This window comes from Dama dama, chromosome 15 (genome assembly GCF_033118175.1).
Source record: "Dama dama isolate Ldn47 chromosome 15, ASM3311817v1, whole genome shotgun sequence".
Taxonomy (NCBI): Eukaryota; Metazoa; Chordata; class Mammalia; order Artiodactyla; family Cervidae; genus Dama; species Dama dama.
In genome coordinates, this window is record NC_083695.1 from 64,081,499 (window position 1) to 64,103,279 (window position 21,781).

The window sequence follows — 21,781 nt, forward strand, 5'->3', positions numbered from 1 at the left end:
GCTCAATTATAAATGTAGGATAATCTTGGAAAAATGATATATTTGGTTTTATATACAAATCATACAGTTCATATGTTAAAAAATAACGTGAGAATTTAAGGGTGATATACTGTTTGATCTGTCAATTATGTAATTAAGAGTATTAGAGGTGAATTATTTATATATTTGCTTATTTATTTGTTCCCTTATTTAAATATTTATTTATCTGTTCTCTCAGCCACCCACCCAGCAATTAATTCCCTACTTTGCTAAAAAACAGATGTTTTTCTTTTTTTTAGTCAGCAAGTGAAACATTTTTAGGACTGGTATCTACATGTTACCTGCAGTAATTCCAATTAAGATTCATATTTTATTCCTGTCTTCTAAATGGGGATGGGCAGTTATGAAAAGTATATCCAGCATGTTGGGTGATATTATTAGGAATTAAAGGAGACCTCTATCACTCGGTGGCATTGATGTTCCATCACACCTTCGAGGTTTGCTGTCCCCTTGGTCAAGAATAAAAGTAGGTATTTTTAATTTTGTTGAGGAAAATGCTGAAGGTTTATTAAGAACAGAACATCTTAATTCGTATTGACCTTATTCAGCAATTCTTAAGTGTGCAACAGAAACCACTGGTGGATTTTGGAGTTCTTTCAGAAAGTGTATAGACTAAACTTGTAACTATGGTCATGTCAATACCCTGCTTTGGCTTTTGACTCGAATCCATGTTTTTACTGTGATTATAAATCTGATGTGTATCTGCTTGTGCCTCCCACTCCAGCTACACACTAGTTTGGTTAGCATGTACAGTTGTTGTTTAAAGAGTCTTTTACTATTCTATTTTTTAACTTAAAATGAAAACCAAACCTCTCCATATTGTGCTGAAAAAGAGTTTAACATTGCTAGTATGGTTTCATTTTGGAATATTGAGGTTTAAAAAGTGGTGGAGGAAATAAATGCTGATTTTAACATGTTGAGTTTTTGATAATGGTAGGATATTCAATTAGAAATACCATTAGGCAACTAGAAATATAGTATTCAGGAGAGCAGTCAAGGTTAGAGACACATTTAGGAAATCATGGGAATATATACATTCTGCAAAGCCTTTGAATGTACCCACATTTAAGCTATTAAGAGAAGTGTGACCAATGAAGGATCCAAGGAGTATGTGACCAGAGAGGTAGAATGATAGAGGACAAGGATCTGGAAAGCTTTTAGAAAGTTATCCGATGCTACAGAGTACTCAAGTAATAGCTAACATTGATATGGTGTTGAGTTTCAAAGTATTTTTATGTGTTTGATCTCATTTGATCTTCCTAAAAGATACATGAAGTAGGCAATATATGAACACTAAGAACTAACTACTGGATTTTGTCATTAAAATGTCCTTTTAAATATTACAGAGAGCAAGTTCTTAATTTAAAAATCTCCTATGTGTAAAGAGCTCATGCCTGCATGCTAAGTCACTTCAGTCATGTCTAGCTATTTGCGACCCTATGGACCATAACCCACCAGGTTTCTCTTTCCATGGAGTTCTCCAGGCAAGAATACTGGAGTGGGTTGCCATGCCCTTCTCCAGGGGATCTTCCCAACTCAGTGATTGAACCTGTATCTCTTCTTTCTCCTGCATTGGCAGATGGATTCTTTACCATTAGCGTCACTTGGGAAGCCATAAAGAGCTCATACCAACTGATATAAGAGTGAAATTTAAGAAAACAGGCAAAAGATATGAATTGTCATTTTAAAGGAGATAGCTTTCGAAGGGCTGCTGCTGCTGTGTCACTTTAGTCATGTCCGACTCTGTGTGACCCCATAGACACCTGCCCACCAGGCTCCTCTGTCCCTAGGATTCTCCAGGCAAGAACACTGGAGTGGATTGCCATTGCCTTCTCCATTCGAAGGACTGATGAACTTATGAAAAAATGTTAAATGCTGGAACAAAAAGATGCAAGGTAACCCTACCCCTTTTTTCTTGCAGATGTCAGAAGACACAGATAACACTGCAGGAGAAGAAAATGTAGAGAAGCATCTCCAAAAAGGTTCTCAATAAGTATACCACGGCTCTGATGCTGCTGGGCTTTATTTTTTTAATATAGGTGACTAATCCTACCCCACAGTTTCGTTTGGGAACACAGTTTCTTAAAAGATGAGTTCAAACAGAAACTAAACTTCCTGTATATTTAATACAAGTAGGCATAAGGAAATAATGGTAAAGTCAGTGCATGTAATAAAATTAAATTTTGTTTCCTCTCTTTTTCTCTGCAACATGGAAAATTTACTCATAATTCAGACTGTGTTCAACCATAAAGATACAGAGATCTAGAACATGCTTCAGGAAGCTTCAGATCTCAGGAAGAAAGATGTATAAACAATGGTTTATCCCTGCTTCATTCATCTAGCACATATTTATTAAGCACCTACTATATGCCATGTGTCATTCTAAGTTCTGAGAATAGAGTATATACAAACCAACTAATAATTTTTAAATTATATCACAGAATACTGCAGTTAAGAATGAAGATGTTTGGGGACTTTGCTGGTGGTCCAGTGGTTAATACTGCACTTCCAGAGTATATGGGTTTGATCCCTGGTGGGGGACCTAAGATCCCACATGCCTTATGGCCAAAAAGTTAAAAATAAGAAGGTTCTCATGACCTATACTGATTTAGCTTTATGCTCACCGTTTATTTTCACCATTTTCTATTTACCATTAAGTACTCAAAGGCAGGGAGGAGAAAAAGAAAAATACAAGCAAAGTGACCATTAGGTCCTCCATTTTCTGTGCCTAGGACCACATGACTCCCGTCCTTCTCAATCCATATGGTAGATCATCTGATGGATGAATCAAAAATAATCCATGGCTTAGAGTGCACTCAGCAGCTGGAGCAGTCTTTATACTCAACAGGACTGTTTCATTTCCTGTAGGAGCTGGCAGGAATTGGGGTCAGCAGTATTATACTGAATTTTCAGAACTGACATAAGTGGTTAAAAATGAGTGCTTGAAGACTTACCTTTCTTTTTTTCAGATTCCTTCCTCTTCAGTTTAATCAACTTGAAGTATTGATATTTATTTATTTTGTAGACTGTAGAGCAGATTGTATAGAATGGCTTTGATATTTATTTTGTAGACTGTCTACAGTTTATATAGAATATTACTGTTTTCATGGATTTTTTTTTCCTGAAAGGTAAAAAAGGTTTCTCAGCAATTTTGTTTTCCTAGCCTAACTGCAAAGTTCAGTCCTGATCATGGATCATTCCAGATGAAAAGGAGGAAGGGTCTAAGCTCTGTTTCCTAGATTCTGAACTCTCATGGCGCAGTGATTTGATCTTTATAATTGTCATGATCCAAAGAAATGCATATTAGTTAGCTATTTAATAAGTACTCTATTGCTGTTTAGTTATACTTTAAGAAAGTGTCATGAGCTCTGTATTATGTTGGCTTCTTGATAGATTTGAATGTAGAAGAAAATCGAAGCATAATAAAAACTCTGAGAGGCAAAGTAAGAGAAAAGCTAAAAAATGCCAAGGTAATGTTAATTTTTTTTTCTTTCTTATTTTCAAATTTACTGTTTAAATGCAGCATGTATCATGGTGAACTTTTCTTTGTCAGAAAAGAGCTAAAATTCAGTTTTAACATAACTCCTTAAATCAAAGAAGCTTTAGATTCTTCTCCTTGCTTTTTTTCCTTCAAACCTAAAGCCAAGAAAAATTAAGTGATTTACTTGTGGTCACTATATATGACATCTCAGGAGAGAACATGTATATACTTTTTTTAAAAGAAAAACATTGAGAAGTCTTTGTTTTTATTCATTTTTGGCTGAAGACTTATGAGCATGATTAAATCTATATCTGTTTTCCATACTCTTCATTTGCATTGTGTTTCAGATTAATCAAGGTGAAAAATCATCAACTCAACTGCTCATTGATAATAAGATATATCAGTGGTCTAAGGTGAATAGCTCTTTTTTAACGTTTTAAAACAGCTTTATTGAGATGTACTTTACAGAGCAAAAATTCACCCATTTTAAGTGTACAATTCAGTGAATTTTAGTAAACTTACAGAATTATGCAGTCAACACTATAATCCAATTTTAGACCATTTTTGTGACTCTTGTGCCAGTTTTCAGTCACTCTCTATTTCTACTTGACATTATTTTTTATCCTAAAAAATTATAATACAGTATTTTAGGTGATCCCTGACTTACAGATTTTGTTCTAAAATCCAATGTGTAATCATATATTTGAAACTTGAAATGACAAAACATTTTGAAAGAACTGTGTTATTTAGAGTAAAGGCAAAGCAGCTTTAACAAAAAGATGCAAACTAAAATGTCTTCTTTAAGGTAAAAGTTTTATTTCTCTTTAATATAACAGATAAGTAGTCCAGGCTGCTAGGTGGAGAAGGACATGGCAACCCACTCTAGTATTCTTGCCTGGAGAATCCCATGGACAGAGGAGCCTGGCAGGCCGCAGTCCATAGGGTCACAAAGAGTCGGACAGAAGCGACTGGAGTCGGACAGAAGTGACTGAAGTCGGACTGAAGTGACTTGTATGTACACACGCCAGGCTGCTAGGAGAATTCTGCCTCTTCAACACTTGGTTTCCATCCCTGAGTCCAGCGGCAAAACTCCAGGGTTTTCATTTGCTGGCCAAAGGCAAGGCAGGAGGAAGAGAGCCGTAGGATTGCTGATTGATCTCTTGCAGGACAAGACCTGCAAATTGCACACCTTATTTCCACTAAAAGAACATGGGTGCATTGTCTAGATATCTAGTTAAAAGATTCTATTATTAGAGATAGGAAAAAAGACAATCATGAACAACTAGTCATTTTGCCATAAGCAATGAGAGTATTAAACCCTACAAACTTTAAAATGCAATGATCATTTCTTGGGTTTTTACAGAATTCATCTGTGTCCTCTTTGTAGTGTCCTTCTTGGATTCTTAGTACAAATTATTTTAATTAACTTTAAAAGTAAAAACAGACTAAAGAAAAGATGTTTGTATATATGTTATTCATTCAACAAATGAATAAAAGTGTGCCTAGACTGGATATAATTTAACTATGAATAGTAAAAAAAAAAAATAAGAAATTTGTCAAGATCACTCCATTGAACGTCAAGAAAAGAGGTGAATAGGAAGAGAAATTGGCTTCTAAGAATTTCCATTACAAACTACTAAATTGGCATAGCTGCTCAGGAAGTTGAGGATTTTAGCAAATGACTTTGCAAAGACAAAGGGAAGTAAAAGTATATACTGACAATTTATATATAAGTATTGTTGAAAGTTAATGGGCCAGCTAAGTTGTAGATACAAATAAGATATAGGATAAGCTTTTGTATTTTGCATATTTTTAAATTCTTTGGCTCCTAGGAACTAGCTGTTTGATTGATTGACTGATTGATAAACTGATTCTTCTCCCAAATCTCTCTAAAAACAATCCATTAAATGTATCTGAGAAAGAAGTGATAGGTGATTTACATTTAAAAGATTCCTTTATGGTTTTGAAAAGTGAGAGTCTATTTATATTCATTTCAGCACTGAATACTGGCTTACTGTTGTTTAACCCGCAGGCTGAAGTTCCACTGGATGAAGGTCTTTCATTTTTCGTTCTGAGTGGTGAAGAAGACTCAGCTATAGGCCAGTCTGCAGAGCAGGTTGGATTTGTTCCTCCTGAAAATATAGGCAGATTTAGTGTAGGATAGGGTTTATGAAAGAGATTTACATGGTCACAAATAAAAAGCTGGGATTTAAGATGAGAGCTTGATATTACTCAGCTGTCAGGGCAGATCTCAGCTCTGAAGCCAGGTTTAAAGCCCTACAGGGGGTGCAGTAAAGGTAGCTTGGAAGGTACAAAGAGCTCCTCTTTGTGGTTGAAAGCCTCAAAGAGATCCCCTATGTGAAGATACCTCAAATCTTGCTCAAGGTGTCAGTGTCATATCTTGTTTGACTTTTGAAAAAAAATGCCACAAAAATTTCTGATTTTAAAATCTTTTTTGATTTCATGACACAGATTTATACAGAAAGTATGAGGATGCGATGACGTGATGTGAACCTAGGTGATACTTTACCTTGTTACTCAGTTTTGTCAGAGTTGATCAAGGTCATGTACAGTTATCTATTCAAAGGAATTTTATGATTAATTCTTTTTATTTAATTATTTATCCCTAAATGTATGTTTTCAAAAATTAAGGGATTTTTATTTATATGACTGACATACTCTGTCTCCTTCTTTCTTTCAGTATATGTAGATTTTAAGTTATACAACTACAGTCATCTAAAATGGTGATTTTTTGTGTGTGTGAAGAGACATAAAATTTCTGATATGATATAAAAGTATATGTTTTTACGTTTAGTAATATATCTACTTCAATATCTCCATTGTTTGAAACTTTTATATATCATATTTCAGAAATAATTGATCATCTGTCACAGACTTCTACTTGTATCTTTACTTTTTTTTCTTAAATAGCATCCAGAAAAGAACATAACTGCTCCACGTTACCTTAGGTAGTACTGCTTTCTGAAAGGTGAAAAAGATGGGGCTAAAGATCACATGGCTTAATATCCCTAGACTTTGCCCTGTACTAAGAATTCTCAACAATTGGACTATCATAGTCCAATATCTCAGAACATTTTTCCATAGGAGAGGAGAGACTTGTGATTCTTTTTCAGTAGTATTTTGTTGAGAATTGCAATGAAGGGCTATAGGAAAATCATAGTTTCTGATATTAAGCCTTAAGTGAGTTTTTCAGTGTTCAGTGAAAGTTCATTGTAACATGGTTTCAGTTCGAACTTGAACTGGGTGGCATAGATCAGAAAGACTTGATGGCAGGATTTTAGTACATTTTATTTATCTGTACATTAATCATTGGAAACAAGCATGTATACTTATTTTTCTTTTGGGATTCAACAGAGATCAGTAAATGGTAGTTACCACAAACATTTTTCACTTGATGATGATTTACAGAACTTTTCTGAGGGCCAAGATGAAGATTTTGTGGAAGAAGTCATTTTCCCAGATTTACTTGAAGTAAAGGCTGCTGATTATGAAGATGACCAAGAACAAATAAAAAAACAACAGGCAAATATTTTTATTCCAAGTAGTTCTCCAGGTAAAGTTTTTTCATGATAAAATATTCAAGTTATTAATGAATCATACTATAGGATAATAGCTTCTTTGTATGGTGGATAGATAAAAAGTAATGATCTAAAATTATAGAAAGTTTTCTGTATTCTTTGTGCTTTCTCTGAGTTTAAGGGAATTGGTTAAAAGAGCTCATTCATTCTTGTGTGTGTCTGTGTCTGTGTCTGTTTCTCTGTCTGTGTATTTGACCTTCTGGTAGACTTTCAGTTCAGTTGCTCAGTCGTGTCTGACTCTTTGCGACCCCACGGACTGCAGCATGCCAGGCCTCCCTATCCATCACCAACTCATGTCCATTGAGTCGGTGATGCCATCCAACCATCTCATCCTCTGTCGTCCCCTTCTCCTGTGCCTTCAATCTTTCCCAGCATCAGGGTTTTTTCAAATGAGTCAGCTCTTTACATCAGGTGGCCAAAGTATTGCAGTCAGCTTCAACATCAGTCCTTCCAATGAACACTCAGGACTGATCTCTTTTAGGATGGACTGGTTGGATCTCCTTGCAGTCCTAGGGACTCTCAAGAGTCTTGCCAAACACCATAGTTCAAAAGCATCAATTCTTTGGCGCTCAGCTTTCTTTATAGTCCAATTCTCACATCCATACATGACTACTGGAAAAACCATAGCTTCAACTAGATGGACCTTTGTTGGCAAATTAATGTCTCTGCTTTTTAATATGCTGTCTAGGTTGGTCATAACTTTCCTTAAAAGGAGGAAGCATCTTTTAATTTCATGGCTGCAGTCACCATCTGCAATGATTTTGGAGCCCAAAAAAATAGTCAGTCAGTCACTGTTTCCACTGTTTCTCCATCTATCTGCCATGAAGTGATGGGACTGGATGCCATGATCTTAGTTTCCTGAATGTTGAGCTTTAAGTCAACTTTTTCACTCTCCTGTTTCACTTTCATCAAGAGGTTCTTTAGTTCTTCTTCACTTTCTGCCATAAGGGTGGTGTCACCTGCATATCTGAAGTTATTGATATTTCTCCCAGCAATCTTGATTCCAGCTTGTGCTTCATCCAGTCTAGAGTTTCTCATGATGAACTCTGCATAAAAGTTAAATAAACAGGGTGACAATATACAGCCTTGACGTACTCCTTTCCCAATTTTAAACCAGTCTGTTGTTCCATGTCCAGTTTTAACTGTTGCTTCCTGACCTACATATAGGTTTCTCAAGAGGCAGGTCAGGTGGTTTGGTATTCCCATCTCTTTCAGAATTTTCCACAGTTCATTGTGATCCACACAGTCAAAGGCTTTGGCATAGTCAATAAAGCAGAAATAGATGTTTTTCTGGAACTCTCTTGCTTTTTCAATGATCCAGTGGATGTTGGCAGTTTGATCTCATGGTTCACATATTGTTGAAGCCTGGCTTGGAGAATTTTGAGTGTTACTTTATTAGCGTGTGAGATGAGTGCAATTGTGCGGTAGTTAGAGCAATCTTTGGCATTGCCTTACTTTGGGATTGAAATGAAAATTGACCTTTTCCAGTCCTGTGGCAACTGCTGAGTTTTCCAAATTTGCTGACATACTGAGTGTAGCACTTTCACAGCATCATCTTCTAGGATTTGAAATAGCTCAACTGGAATTCCATCACCTCCACTAGCTTTGTTCATAGTGATGCTTCCTAAGGCCCACATCACATTCCAGGATGTCTGGCTCTAGGTGAGTGATCACACCATCATGATTATCTGGGTCGTGAAGATCTTTTTTGTACAGTTCTTCTGTGTATTCTTTCCACCTCTTCTTAATATTTTCTGCTTCTGTTAGGTCCATACCATTTCTGTCCTTTATCAAACCCATCTTTGCATGAAGTGTTCCCTTGGTATCTCTAATTTTCTTGAAGAGATCTCTAGTCTTTCCCATTCTATTTTTTCCCTCTATTTCTTTGCATTGATCACTGAGGAAGGCTTTCTTACCTCTCCTTGCTATTCTTTGGAACTCTGCATTCAAATGGGTATATCTTTCCTTTTCTCCTTTGCTTTCGGCTTCTCTTCTTTTCACAGCTATTTGTAAGGCCTCCTCAGACAGCCATTTTGCTTTTTTGCATTTCTATTTCTTGGGGATGGTCTTGATCCCTGTCTCCTATACAATGTCACCAACCTCCGTCCAGAGTTCTTCAGGCACTCTATCAGATCTAGTCCCTTAAATCTGTTTCTCACTTCCACTGTATAATCATAAGGGATTTGCTTTAGGTCATACCTGAATGGTCTTGTGGTTTTCCCCACTTTCTTCAATTTCAATCTGAATTTGGCAATAAGGAGTTCATGATCTGAGCCACAGTCAGCTCCTTGTCTTGTTTTTGCTGACTCTATAGAGCTTCTCCATCTTTGGCTGCAAAGAATATCATCAATCTGATTTCAGTGTTGACCATCTGGTGATGTCCATGTGTAGAGTCTTCTCTTGTGCTGTTGGAAGAGGGTGTTTGCTATGACCAGTGCATTCTCTTGGCAAAACTCTATTAGCCTTTGTCCTGCCTCATTCTGTACTCCAAGGCCAAATTTGCCTGTTACTCCAGGTGTTTCTTGACTTCCTACTTTTTCATTCCAGTCCCCTATAATGAAAAGGGCATCTTTTTTGGATGTTAGTTCTAAAAGGTCTTGTAGGTCTTCATAGAACTGTTCAACTTCAGCTTCTTCAGTGCTACTGGTCAGGGCATAGACTTGGATTACTGTGATATTGAATGGATTGCCTTGGAAACGAACAGAGATCATTCTGTCGTTTTTGAGATTGCATCCAAGTACTGCATTTCAAATGCTTGTTGACTAAGATGGCCTCTCCATTTCTTCTAAGGGATTCCTGCCCACAGTAGTAGATAAAAGGGTAGACTTTAGTGGTAGAGTATATGATAGTCCTCTTTTGCTTCTTGTTCGGTCAATCCCAGTTTACTGTTTTGGACTTGAAAATAACATCTAGGTTTTGTTATTAAGTGATCAACCAGCTTAAACTGCCAGAAGATATGATGCCACGCATTTTAGAAGAAGAAGGATTCTATATTCAGAAAAAGCCAGAAATATATAAAAAGACCTGCAACAAAATGGAAAATCGCCTGCTTAAACTAGAAGAGGCAAGTTCACTACCTGATAAGCTAAATCACCACTGGCAGTATGCAACATTTGTTTTTAGTGTAATATTTAATTACTATATTCTTAAATATTTTTAATAGGGAAAGTGTTGGTTTGAAGAAAGTGGAGAAATAATGTCATTACCTTCACCTATTAGGCGGTCATGGAATTTCAGACTAAACATAAGCAAGGAACCTTTAAATCCAGCCCTGAAGACCATGTATAGAAAGGTAACCAACAGTTTATTTGTGATTATGTTTAGAATTCTTGTAATATAAATTATAACATATATTTACTTGTATACTTATTTTGTTAATTCACCTTTTGAGGATATTAGTAAGTCTAGTAAAGGCAAAACTATGATGAAATATTAACTAGCCATTAAAATTTTGTTTTCAGGGAATATTTAATGATCTGGGGGAGAGCTCAGAATGTGAAGTTTAAAAAAAAAAGCAGAATGTGAAATTTCATATGATCCTATCTTTATAAAAATAGATAATGAGTGAATGAATTTATCAATGAATAATATAGACATATATGTGTATATAGATAAAAAGTCTGGGAAACATATCAGAGTTAATAATTATCTTTGGATAGTAGGACATAGGCTTATTTTTATTTTCTTTCTTATACTCTCTTCTAGATTTCAGAAATGAATATATATTGTACTTATAATCAAAGAAGCAAATTTTATGTGTATTTCAGAGCACATTATGAAAATTAGCAGTTCATTAACCTAATGAAAAGAAATATTTAGACAGAAATAGTTATATTAAAAACTGGGCATGAAAAAAATTTAAATAAGAATTATGTACAAAAACTTAATTGCTCAATCACTTGCCTTTGTTGTTGTTGTTCAGTCACATAATTGTATGACTTTTTGCAACCCCATGGACTTCAGCACACCAGGCTTCCCTGCTCTTAACTATCACCCAGAGTTCACTAAAACTCATGTCCATTGAGTGGTGATGCCATCCAACCGTCTCATCCTCTGTTGTCCCCCTTCTCCTCCTGCCTTCAGTCTTTCCCAGCATCGGAATCTTATCCAATGAATTGGCTTTTCCCTTCAGGTGGCCAAAGTATTGGAGCTTCAGCTTCAGCATCAGTCCTTCCAGTGAATATTCAGAACTGATTTCCTTTAGGATTTACTGGTTTGATCTCCTTGCTGTCCAAGGGACTCTAAAGAGTCTTCTCCAACACCACAGTTCAAAAGCATCAGTTCTTCAGCTCTCAGCTTTCTTTACAGTCCAACTCTCACATCCATACATGACTACTGGAAAAACCATAGCTTTGTCTAGACGGGCCTTTGTTGGCGAAGTAATGTCTCTGCTTTTTAATATGCTGTGTAGGTTGGTCATAGCTTTTCTTCCAAGGAGCAAGCGTCTTTTAATTTCATGGCTGCAGTCACCATCTGCAGTGATTTTGGAGCCCCCTGAAATAAAGTCTGTCACTGTTTCCATTGTTTCCCCATCTATTTGCCATGAAGTGATGGGACCAGGTGCCATGATTTTACTTTTCCTCTTCTAGTAATTATATGCCTTTTGTAGTCAATGCTTTTTTCTTAAAAAATGCCTTTCTGTATTTCTTTCTTTTTTAAAAAAAATTGATTTATTTATTTTAATTGGAGGCTAATAACTTTACAATATTGTAGTGGTTTTTGCCATACATTGACATAAATCAGCCATGGGTGTACATGTGTTCCCCATCCTGAACCCCGCTCCCACCTCCCTCCTCATCCCATCCCTTATATTCCAGTAGCTGCAACATTTTAACAGCAAGAGCATTTCATTCCTTATAATGCTGATACTTCTCAGCCTACACAGAAAATAAGGTTTCTCCCTAAATTGAAGAGATTTATACTTTTGGAGGTCTCCTTATCTTTCTTTAACACGTGAGAACCTTCTTTCTACATAATATATGCTCTCTTTTCTTCTCCACAGTCTCTGTTTATTTCTCAGAGAATCTAGAAAATTTTTTTAAAATTCCTTATATCATAATACGTTTTTAGTATCTTTATGCCACTTATAAATTTATTTCAGGATTTTCTAAAAATACGCCGAAACTTCTTGCTGCTAAGAAAATCTTTTACCATTTTACCATACAAAAATGCATTTAAGCTTTAATTAGTTGTCCTACTTTTAAAATTAAGACAAATACAAAGATTTTTTATCATGAACGAGTGTTGATATTTTTACCAAAATTCCTTGCTGTTACCCATATTTGGAGTAGACAAACCTGTAACAGTTTTACCTTCTGTTTTTAAATTGGCTTGTTGTACTTTCTGATGAGTATCTGTTGGTTCTTTCAGGTTCTCTTAACAGGACGGTCAGATGTTTCATTGCTGCTTTAGACTTTTATACAGTCACCAATACCATGCAGATCTTGATGTTAGTGGTTTTTCTCCACTCACTTGTATTTTTGGATTCAGTGGAGATGTTTTCAGATGCAATTTTGTTTAAAATCTTGTCCATGGATTTTTGGTTTTGCTATCTAGTTACCCTGCTTGTTTTATAAAGATATTTGGGAATACAGGTATATCTCTGAGATATTGCTGGTTCACTTCCAGACCACCACAGTAAAGCAAGTCAAATGAATTTTTTGGTTTTGAAAAATTTCAAAAGTACATGTAAAAGTTATGTCTACACTAATCTGTAGTTTATTAAATAGTCAATAGCATTATTTCTAAAAAACTCAGTGTACATATCAGAATTAAAAAACACTTTATTGCTAAAAATGCTATTAATAACTGTCATCGGAGCTTTCTGCTCTTTTCTAACTTCATTCAAGCTAATTTCAGTGTTTCATGGACTCTTAGAGTTGGGAATAAATATAAATGTCACTTCACCAAGCATGTAAACTTGAGCATTAAAATTCATTCTGTAGCACCATTCTTAGCAAGTAATATTCTGGAATTAGTGTCAGACAAATGCCTCTGCCTGCCTTTCCCTTCTGTCTTCTCTACAATTTTTATTATGCACAGCCAGCTATGGAGGCAAGGTTCATTTGGGGTTCTCACTGGGAAAGAAAAATCTCAATGCTGTAAGGGCCATTGGAGCAGAGATAATAGTTTGCAGATTAAGTCTGGCTCCAGAATATTATTAGATCATCACATTAACGAACTATTGACCCACCAATTCTAAACACCACTTTTTTATCGTGATCCTTTAGGAAATTACTTGGGGGCTTATAACTTGAAAGTTCAGCCTCTGCACAGAGTAGTAAAACAGATGACCATTTATACTAAGGTGATTAAAATGCTCCAATATGAATATATGAAATCAAGGGCTATAATCAGTTTTAAGAAAGGAGCAAATAATTGTTTTTTGCTTTTCTGTGTCTTCATTTTCTTACAGTTAGCATGTTACTTTTATAAGGAGTTACTTGTAATTAAAAAAATAGAATCAAATTAACATTGTGTAAATACTTTTCTTTAAAAGGCAGTGAAATCTGATTTAGAAAGCTCTGTTAGGAACAAAATGGAAGGTCAAAGGGAAATGTACCAATTAGATCTCAATATAGTGGGTTTGCAATTCAGTCATCATCCTCTCTTCAATCAAGAACAAGTATTATGTGCTAGGCTGCTCCAACTTTATGAGTGTTTTCAGGACAGGCAGCAACAGAATTTACCACAGCTGCTTTATGAGAAGGTAAGCATGGTTTTCATTACATTTACAGAGCTGAACCTTTAATATTGAAAGAAAAAAAAAACTTCTTAGTACAGAGCAAGTTATGGTGGAATATTCCCTTAGCACTACAACTATTTAACCAAATAAAAGAAAGCTTGATTTCAGTTTTTCTGAAAAGAAATTGTAGGAATTAACTGGCCAGGGAGACAGACTCAAACATATCCTGCAGGGGTGTTTAGCATTTATAAATAGTTTGTTAATCAATGGTATTTCTTGATCCTATGACTCAAGAAGAATATTTGAAGTGATTACTATTTAAAAGAACCAAATGACTATTTCAAGTCTTGTAAGAAAGTATTTTTGATAAAAATATTAGTGATCCTGAACCTTCTATAGAGTTTAATATGAGAATGATTTAGCCAACTAGTCATCTAATGACATGCATGTATGTGCGCGCTTGTGCGTGTGCACGCACGCATGTATTTTTGTGTGTGTGGCACATGCACTCAGTCATGTTCAACTGTTTGTGACCCCATGGACTGTAGCCTGTCAGGTTCCTCTGTCCATGGAATTCTTGGCTGCATGCATGTTAAGTAGCTTCAACTGCGTCCGGCTCTTTGCAGCCCTATGGACTGTGGCCCACCAGGCTCCTCAGCCCATGGAATTCTCCAGGCAAGAATATTGAAGTGGGTTACTTCAGGGGATCTTCCAGACTCCGGGATCAAACCTGCATCTCTTATGTCTCCTGCTTGGTGGCAGGTTCTTTATGGAAGCCCAATGACGTCATAAAGGGTACATAAAGTCTGAGGAGAAATCAGAGAAATATACCCAGTGACTACTTTTATAAATTTGTACCTCTCGTTTAGACTGTATACTGAGTTTTTGATGCATGAATATTTTGTTAACTAGTGTTCTCTCTGAAAAGATATTCTGATGGGTCTCATTCAGCTAATTAATATACTTAAATATTTAGTGAGGTATTTAGTTAAATAATCAAGCCTAGTAGGGTCACCAAGACATTTCAATAAAGTAGAAATGAATTATACCTTAATATATTTGCTTTTTAAAGTACAAGTGCAAAAAAGAGGACTTAATCCATTTGATTGAATTTTCATGTAGCAAATGTGTGGGAGTACTTCCTAAATGAATCCTATGAATTAATAAGGTCAGAATATTTCCTAAAACAAATGTTGAATATTCTAACTTTTAGTTTAATATGACCATTGTTTTTCTGAATGAAAGAACCAACTCTGAATCTAATATGTAGGTCATTGAAAATATGATTTGTCTATTTAATAGTTTTCCAACACTATTGTGTAATCATTGAAGCCTGATCTAGCAATAGCAATTTTGTTTCACTAGAATACTACTTATTACTGTACATAAAAACTCATTTGTTTTTCATGTAGCATGGCTTTCTGTGTAAAATAATATTGAAGGATCATTATTTCCAACATTTTTCTTATATTAATGATTCTTAGGAGCCAAAAGTAATTTCTTAGTTGCTTTTTACTTTTCTTCGCTTTATTTAAAATGTGCACATTTATTTATTTAAAATGTGCACATAAACATTTTCTCCAGTTTCCTGGTAAATTGTAAAAAGAGAAATTTGATAAGGCATGTGTATGCCCTTCTAGAATGAAAGAGAACTGTAGGAGGGAGGGAAAAAGGCCAAGGGTTGCAGGGTGTGACCATTGGTCTTCTACCAAAATACTGATTTCTAATTTTTGCATCCCTTTAGTCCCTTGATGTGAAATATATGGCTCTGCTTGTTCTCGGTGTGTTCAAACGAAGTTCAAAGTAGTAGGAGACTCAGTGACATCCAAGGATTTATTAAACTGCAAAATGTCCTGTTATGTGAATGTGAATTCCACTTAAAGAACACGGAGAAATATTGTAGACAGTATGAAAGAGTAGAACAGATCCTCAGTTTTGCAGAGTTCTGCTGCTGTTCCCTCTAGTTTACACAAGAGGGAAATTGCACAAGTAATACAGGAGTTCATTCCCACTGTAAGAGATTCAGTGTAGTTTCATACTGTGAAAGTCTCACTTCAGTCTTCACCTCTTGGTTTAAACTACAGCTTTAAAGATCTCTTTTCCATGTTTCTCTGTATATACATATGCCATGATAGATTTTAAGATAAACTGGATCTTCTGGTATGTATGATTTGGTAACTTGGCTTTTTAAAATTACTTCTGAGTCTTGGAGTTTGTCCCATATCACTGTATATAGACCCATAATATACATGTATTTTAATATGTTCAATCACTCCTCAGTCTTGACACTTCTTATGGTCATGAATGACTTCATAAATGACTTCTTAGGTCATTTCCATCTTCTTACGATTACAAATAATAAAGCAGTGAACATCCATGTGTCTATGTATTTGAGCACATGTGTGAAAACTTCTGTAGGCTAGATTTGTAGAAGTGAAAGTTCTTGGTCAAGAGTAAGGGTGCATGAAGTTTAAATTTTTATCAGAGTAATGAATTGCCTTTCCAAGAAAATTTTTCAGTTTGAGTTTCCACTGATAGTACCGGACAGAGCTTACTTCCCAGAGTCCTAGCCAATAGTTGATATTACTTGCCCAGTTTTCTGTATAGCTTTGTTCATCTTTATAAGAGTTTTCATATATATATATATATGTACAAATATGTATATATACACATATAACCATTTACACATGTACATATACACACATTGCATGTACAAAATGTATATCTTTTTAATATGTTTTAAATATTTTTATCCCATTCTGTTACTTGCCTTTTTACTTCATTTTTCCTATCTCTTGCAAATATTTAAAATTTTATGAGGTCAAATCTGTCAGTTTTTTGCTTTAGAGACTTTAAGTTTTGTTGTTCACTTATTAAATTTCCTAGAACAGTTAGCATATTTTTGGTTACTTGGCATATCTTTGGTTACAATTCACAGAAAGCTCTCTCAATTTTAAGCAATAAGGAAAAGGTATGACTTTCTATATCAAAAGTTCCAAGTTAGGGCAGTTCTGTAGTTGGTTAATTTGATGGCTCAACAATATGAACAACCCTGACTTTTCTAAGGACAATTACCTTCTCACTGGTTTTTTCCTAGAATAAAATTTGTGTACTCTTATAGAGTTGATCTTCCATATGAACATTAGAATTAGCTTGTCAACTTCTATTTTAAAGATTCTCCTACCATTTTTACTGCAGCTGCTTTGAAAATGAAAGTGTTAGTCTCTCAGTCACGTCTGACTCTTTGCGATCCCATGGACTGTAGCCCACCAGGCTTCTCTGTCCATGGAATTCTACATGCAAGAATACTGGAGTGCAGAGCCATTCTCCTGTCCAGGAGATCTTCTGACCCAGGGACTGAACCTGGGTCTCTTGCATTTCAGGCAGATTCTTTACCATCTGAACCACTGGTTATTGTATTAATTTTGAAAGAAATTTTATCTTTAAAAAATTGGGTTTCCTCATCCAAGCATGCATTATGTCTTCACAGTTGTTGAGGTCTTCCCTTGTGTCTTACAGTAAAAGTTTACACTCATTGACTCCAGTCTTGGAGTTCCCACAAACTGTCCCTAACTGTGGTAGGCTTTTTCTGCCTATCCCTGTAATAGAGAACAGTTTCCCCTGCTTTTATTGCTTTGTCGATATTCTCTGTGGATATTTCTCTTTGTTTTATAGTTTCTTCAGTATAGTTTGTTGATTTTATTTTATTTCTTTTCCTATGTTGCTATATATTTATTCTTTTATAGAGAGATATAGATGTAGATATAAATATAAAATACTTATATAGATATGGTTGTGATGATGGCAGTGGATATGGATAAAGACAGATATCTTTTCTGTAACCATGAGATATTAGGTAGGAGATAAAATAGATTCCTGTGTTCAGTCTTCTATCTTGATTGATTGACATTTCTTTATGTTAATTGATCAAATGACTACCTCGAAGTTTCATGGCGTAATGTTTATTTCTTAGACAAATATTGAGGCTCAGTTCTGCCCCAAGGTACTTTTATGAAATATATTTCGGAAGACAAGACAGTAATACAAAAAAAAAGTACACTTGTGTTTCTGCTGCACATACTTAGACCTACAGGTGAATTGGAGTGATAGTAACAAGGGGATGAAGTGTACCAAAAAAGCTCTTTTGTTTTAGCTTAAAGCACTGATGGATGCTACCAAATTAGCAAATGAAAATTCGGAATTAAGCCAGCTGACCAGAAAATCTTTGCAGGATTATTATTGGCAGATAAGGTAGGTTTTAGGACATTCTTGTACTCATCAAGCATTTATTAAGGAGCTTGTTTAAACAAAGCATTGTACTATGCTGTGGAAGATGTAAAATAAGAAACTAACAATGTCCTTACTATTTTTACAATTGAAGTATAGCTGATTTACAACATTTTGTTAGTTTCAGGTATACAGCAAAGTGATTCAGTTGTAATTTTCAGATTATATTCCATTATAAGTTTTATCAAATATTTGCCATTATAAGATTTATCAAATATAATTCCCTGTGCTAAGCAGTAAGTCTTTGTTGCTTATCTATTTTTTGTTGTTGTTGCTTATCTATTTTATGTGTAATAGTTTGGGTTAACCCAACACTTCTAATTTGTTCCTCCTTCCCTCCTTTCCCTTTGGTAACCTTAAGTTTCTTTTCTATGTCTGTGAGTTTGTTTCTGTTCTGTATACAGATTCATTTGTATTATTTTTTAGACTGCACATATAAGTGACGTTATATGGTATTTTTTTACTCTTTCGACTTGCTTCACTAAGTAAAATACTCTCTAGGTCCATGCATGCGTGCATGCTAAGTTGCTTTAGTCGTGTCTGATTTTTTGCGACCCTATGGACTGTAGCCACCAGGCTCCTCTGTCCATGGGATTTTCTAGGCAAGAGTACTAGAGTGGATTGTTTTGCCCTTCTCCAAGGAAATCTTCCTGAGCCAGGGATCAAACTTGCATTTCTTATATCCTCCTACATTGGCGGGCAGGTTCTTTACCATTAGCGCCTCCTGGGAAGCCCCTGTAGGTCCATATGCGGTTGCAAATTATAATATTACATTCTTTTTTAAGGCTGAGTAATATTCCATATTTGTGTGTATGAGGGGATATACACATCTTAAACCAATCACCTGTTGATGGACCCTTGGGGCTTGTTTCCATCTTCTGGCTGTTGTAAGTACTGCTGCTATGAACATTGGGGTACATGTATCTTTTCCAATTAGAGATTTCCTTTTTTCTGGTATATACCCAGGAGTGAGACTGCTGAAGATCCCTAGTCTTTAGGCAGTTAAATAATTGGTTCCAACTTTTTGTAACATTTTTGTGTAAAAATATTTGATAGAAGTATCACATGAAAGTAGTTGTAGTTTTATTAATATGATCTACTTATTTAAAAAGGTATGTTGATTAAAAACTATTACAAATTTACTGATACCTTTCAGTTGACTTGAATCATGTTTATCTCAAGTGTTTGTATGTTTGAGAATTAGTCCGAAAACACATATGTGCGAGATATACTATTAATTTAGTCTAAAAGCAATACTCAAGGAGTATGTAGAGTTAAGGACCCTTATTTTAAAAAATGGTCTACAATTTGGGAGTCATTAGCTAGTAGACTAGTTAGGAAGAGAAATTAGGAAAGTATAAAATAATTGGAAAAGTAATTTAAAGACAATCCGTAATTATGTGTCAAGGAATCTCCAAAAGCAGGAAAACTCTGGGAGGTACTTATTGGGTAGAAAGTTAAACTTACACAAAGGTATGGACAACTCTGAGTGATTTGATAGTTAAAGAATTTCTCTGACTCCCTGCCCATTGACCTAAAATGGCTCTACAAATTCTTAACCACTGGAGGCAAGTTGTTTTAAATAATTGGGTTTCCTTGAATAGCCTAATTCAGTATAAACATTGTTACTTAAGGAAACTGACATATGCCTTGTACAAGTACTGACACATAGTGAACTATCTCTGTAAATAGTAGTTGAATGAATGAATGAATAGAAACCATCAGTATTTACAAAACAGTAAATTACTGTTGTTTATAAGGTTAACTAAAAGCCAAAAACACTCATTGGCATAAAGAATGCTGAGGAAGTAAGGAAGGACTAAGGAGCAAAAAGTGGTAAATATGTGCTTAGTCTCAGTGAGCAGTCATGTAATGATGTTTTACAGGGCATAAAATTAGAGTTCACAAAATGGCTTAAAGGTAAGACATAACACCATAAAACTCCTAGAAGAGAGCATAGACAAAACATTCTCTGACATAAATTGTACCAGTGGTACAATTAGGTCTTAGGTCTGTCTCCCAAGGCAATAGAGATAAAAAACAAAAGTAACCAAATAGGCCCTAATCAAACTACAGACTTTTTTACAGCAAAGGAAACACGAAAACAAAACCAAAAAACCCCCAAAGAGACAACCTATGGAATGAGAGAAAGTGTTTGCCAGTCATGTGACTGACAAGGGCTTAATCTCCAAAACATATAAATTGCCCGTACAATTCAATAACAAAAAAGCAAACAATCCAATTGAAAAATGGGCAGAAGACCTAAATAGAAATTTCTCCGAAGAAAGTGTAAAGATGGCCTGTAGGCCCATGAAAAATACTCAACATCGCTAATTATTAGAAAAATGAAAATTGAAACTACAATGAGGTACCACCTCATACCAGTCAAAGTGGCCATCAATAAAAAGTCTACAAATAACAAATGCTGGAGAGAGTGTGGAGAAAGGGAATCCTCCTACCCTGTTGGTGGAAATGTATGTTGGTGTAGCCACTATGGAAAACAGGATGGAGGTTCCTGAGAAAACTAAAAATAGAATCACCACGTGATCCAGCAATATATGCCCACTTCTGGGCATATACCTGGGTAAAGCTATAATTCAAAAGATGCATGCACCCTTATGTTCATGGTAGAACTATTCACAATAGCCAAAACATGGAAATAACCTATAATAAATGTCCATCGACAGATGAATGGATAAGGAAGGATGTGGTACATGTATACAATGGAACAGTACTCAGCCATAAAAAATAATGCCATTTGCAGGTGAAATTAGATTGTCATTCTGAGTGAAGTAAGTCAGAAAGAGAAAAACAAATACCATATGATATCACTTCTATGTGGAATCTAAAGTGAACCTATCTACAAAACAAGCAAACTCACAGACATAGCGATCAGACTTGTGGTTGCCAAGTGGGGAAGGAGAGGGAGGGGCTGGGAATTTGGAGTTGGTAGATGCAAACCATTGCATTTAGAATGGATAAACAAGAAGGTCTTACTGCATAGTACAGGGAACTGAATACAGTTTCTTGGGATAAACCATAATGGGAAAGAATATTTTAAAAAGAATGTATACACATGTAAAACTGAGTCACTTTGCAGTACAGCAGAGGTTAGCACAATATTATAAATCAACTATACTTCAATAAAAAGTAAAAACAATTAAAATATAAAACTTTTAGAATGGAGTAAAGAGTGGAGAAGGGTAAAAGTAATTAAAAATATTTGCATTGGCAATTAAGACTTTAGTAAATCAAGGACTTAAATTTTAACTTAAAACCTCTAAAGGAAGAGAATAAACAGATATAGTTTCCAAATCAAGAGGAAAATGAGATAATAAAAAATACTCAACCGATCCAAAAGAAGACAAAAAAAGAGAGAGAGAGAAAAGGGAACATAGAAACATAAGACAAGGAGAAAGCACAAAAGAAAATGGTGAAGTTAAAATCTAAATATATCTAAATGGGTTAAGCAATCCATTTTTATATAGACTGGATTATATTACTTTGGTATTCAAGTAGTATACTCAGTATCCCATCAGGCAAAGTACTTCTAAATTTGAAGCAGTAGGTCTGATTGTTAATCTGAAAAAAGTAGGATAAATATACTACAGAATGTCCAGAAAACCTGGGAATGCATGGATTTTAGTAGAGTACTTTTGAATAGTGAAAAATCTTAAAGACGCATGAATC

The 21,781-nt window shown here is 35.2% G+C and overlaps 1 protein-coding gene across 1 annotated transcript in view; it reads left to right on the forward strand.

The window, feature by feature from the left end:
* LOC133070281 (ectonucleoside triphosphate diphosphohydrolase 1) overlaps positions 1-21,781 on the forward strand; it is a 198,637-nt gene that overhangs the window by 106,922 nt on the left and 69,934 nt on the right. Inside the window, exons 10-17 of the mRNA XM_061162257.1 lie at positions 1,961-2,021; positions 3,433-3,509; positions 3,868-3,933; positions 5,553-5,636; positions 6,896-7,094; positions 10,047-10,183; positions 10,283-10,411; positions 17,958-18,055. Coding sequence (XP_061018240.1) covers positions 1,961-2,021; positions 3,433-3,509; positions 3,868-3,933; positions 5,553-5,636; positions 6,896-7,094; positions 10,047-10,183; positions 10,283-10,411; positions 17,958-18,055 — 851 coding nt within the window. The remainder of the gene's footprint in view (positions 1-1,960; positions 2,022-3,432; positions 3,510-3,867; positions 3,934-5,552; positions 5,637-6,895; positions 7,095-10,046; positions 10,184-10,282; positions 10,412-17,957; positions 18,056-21,781) is intronic.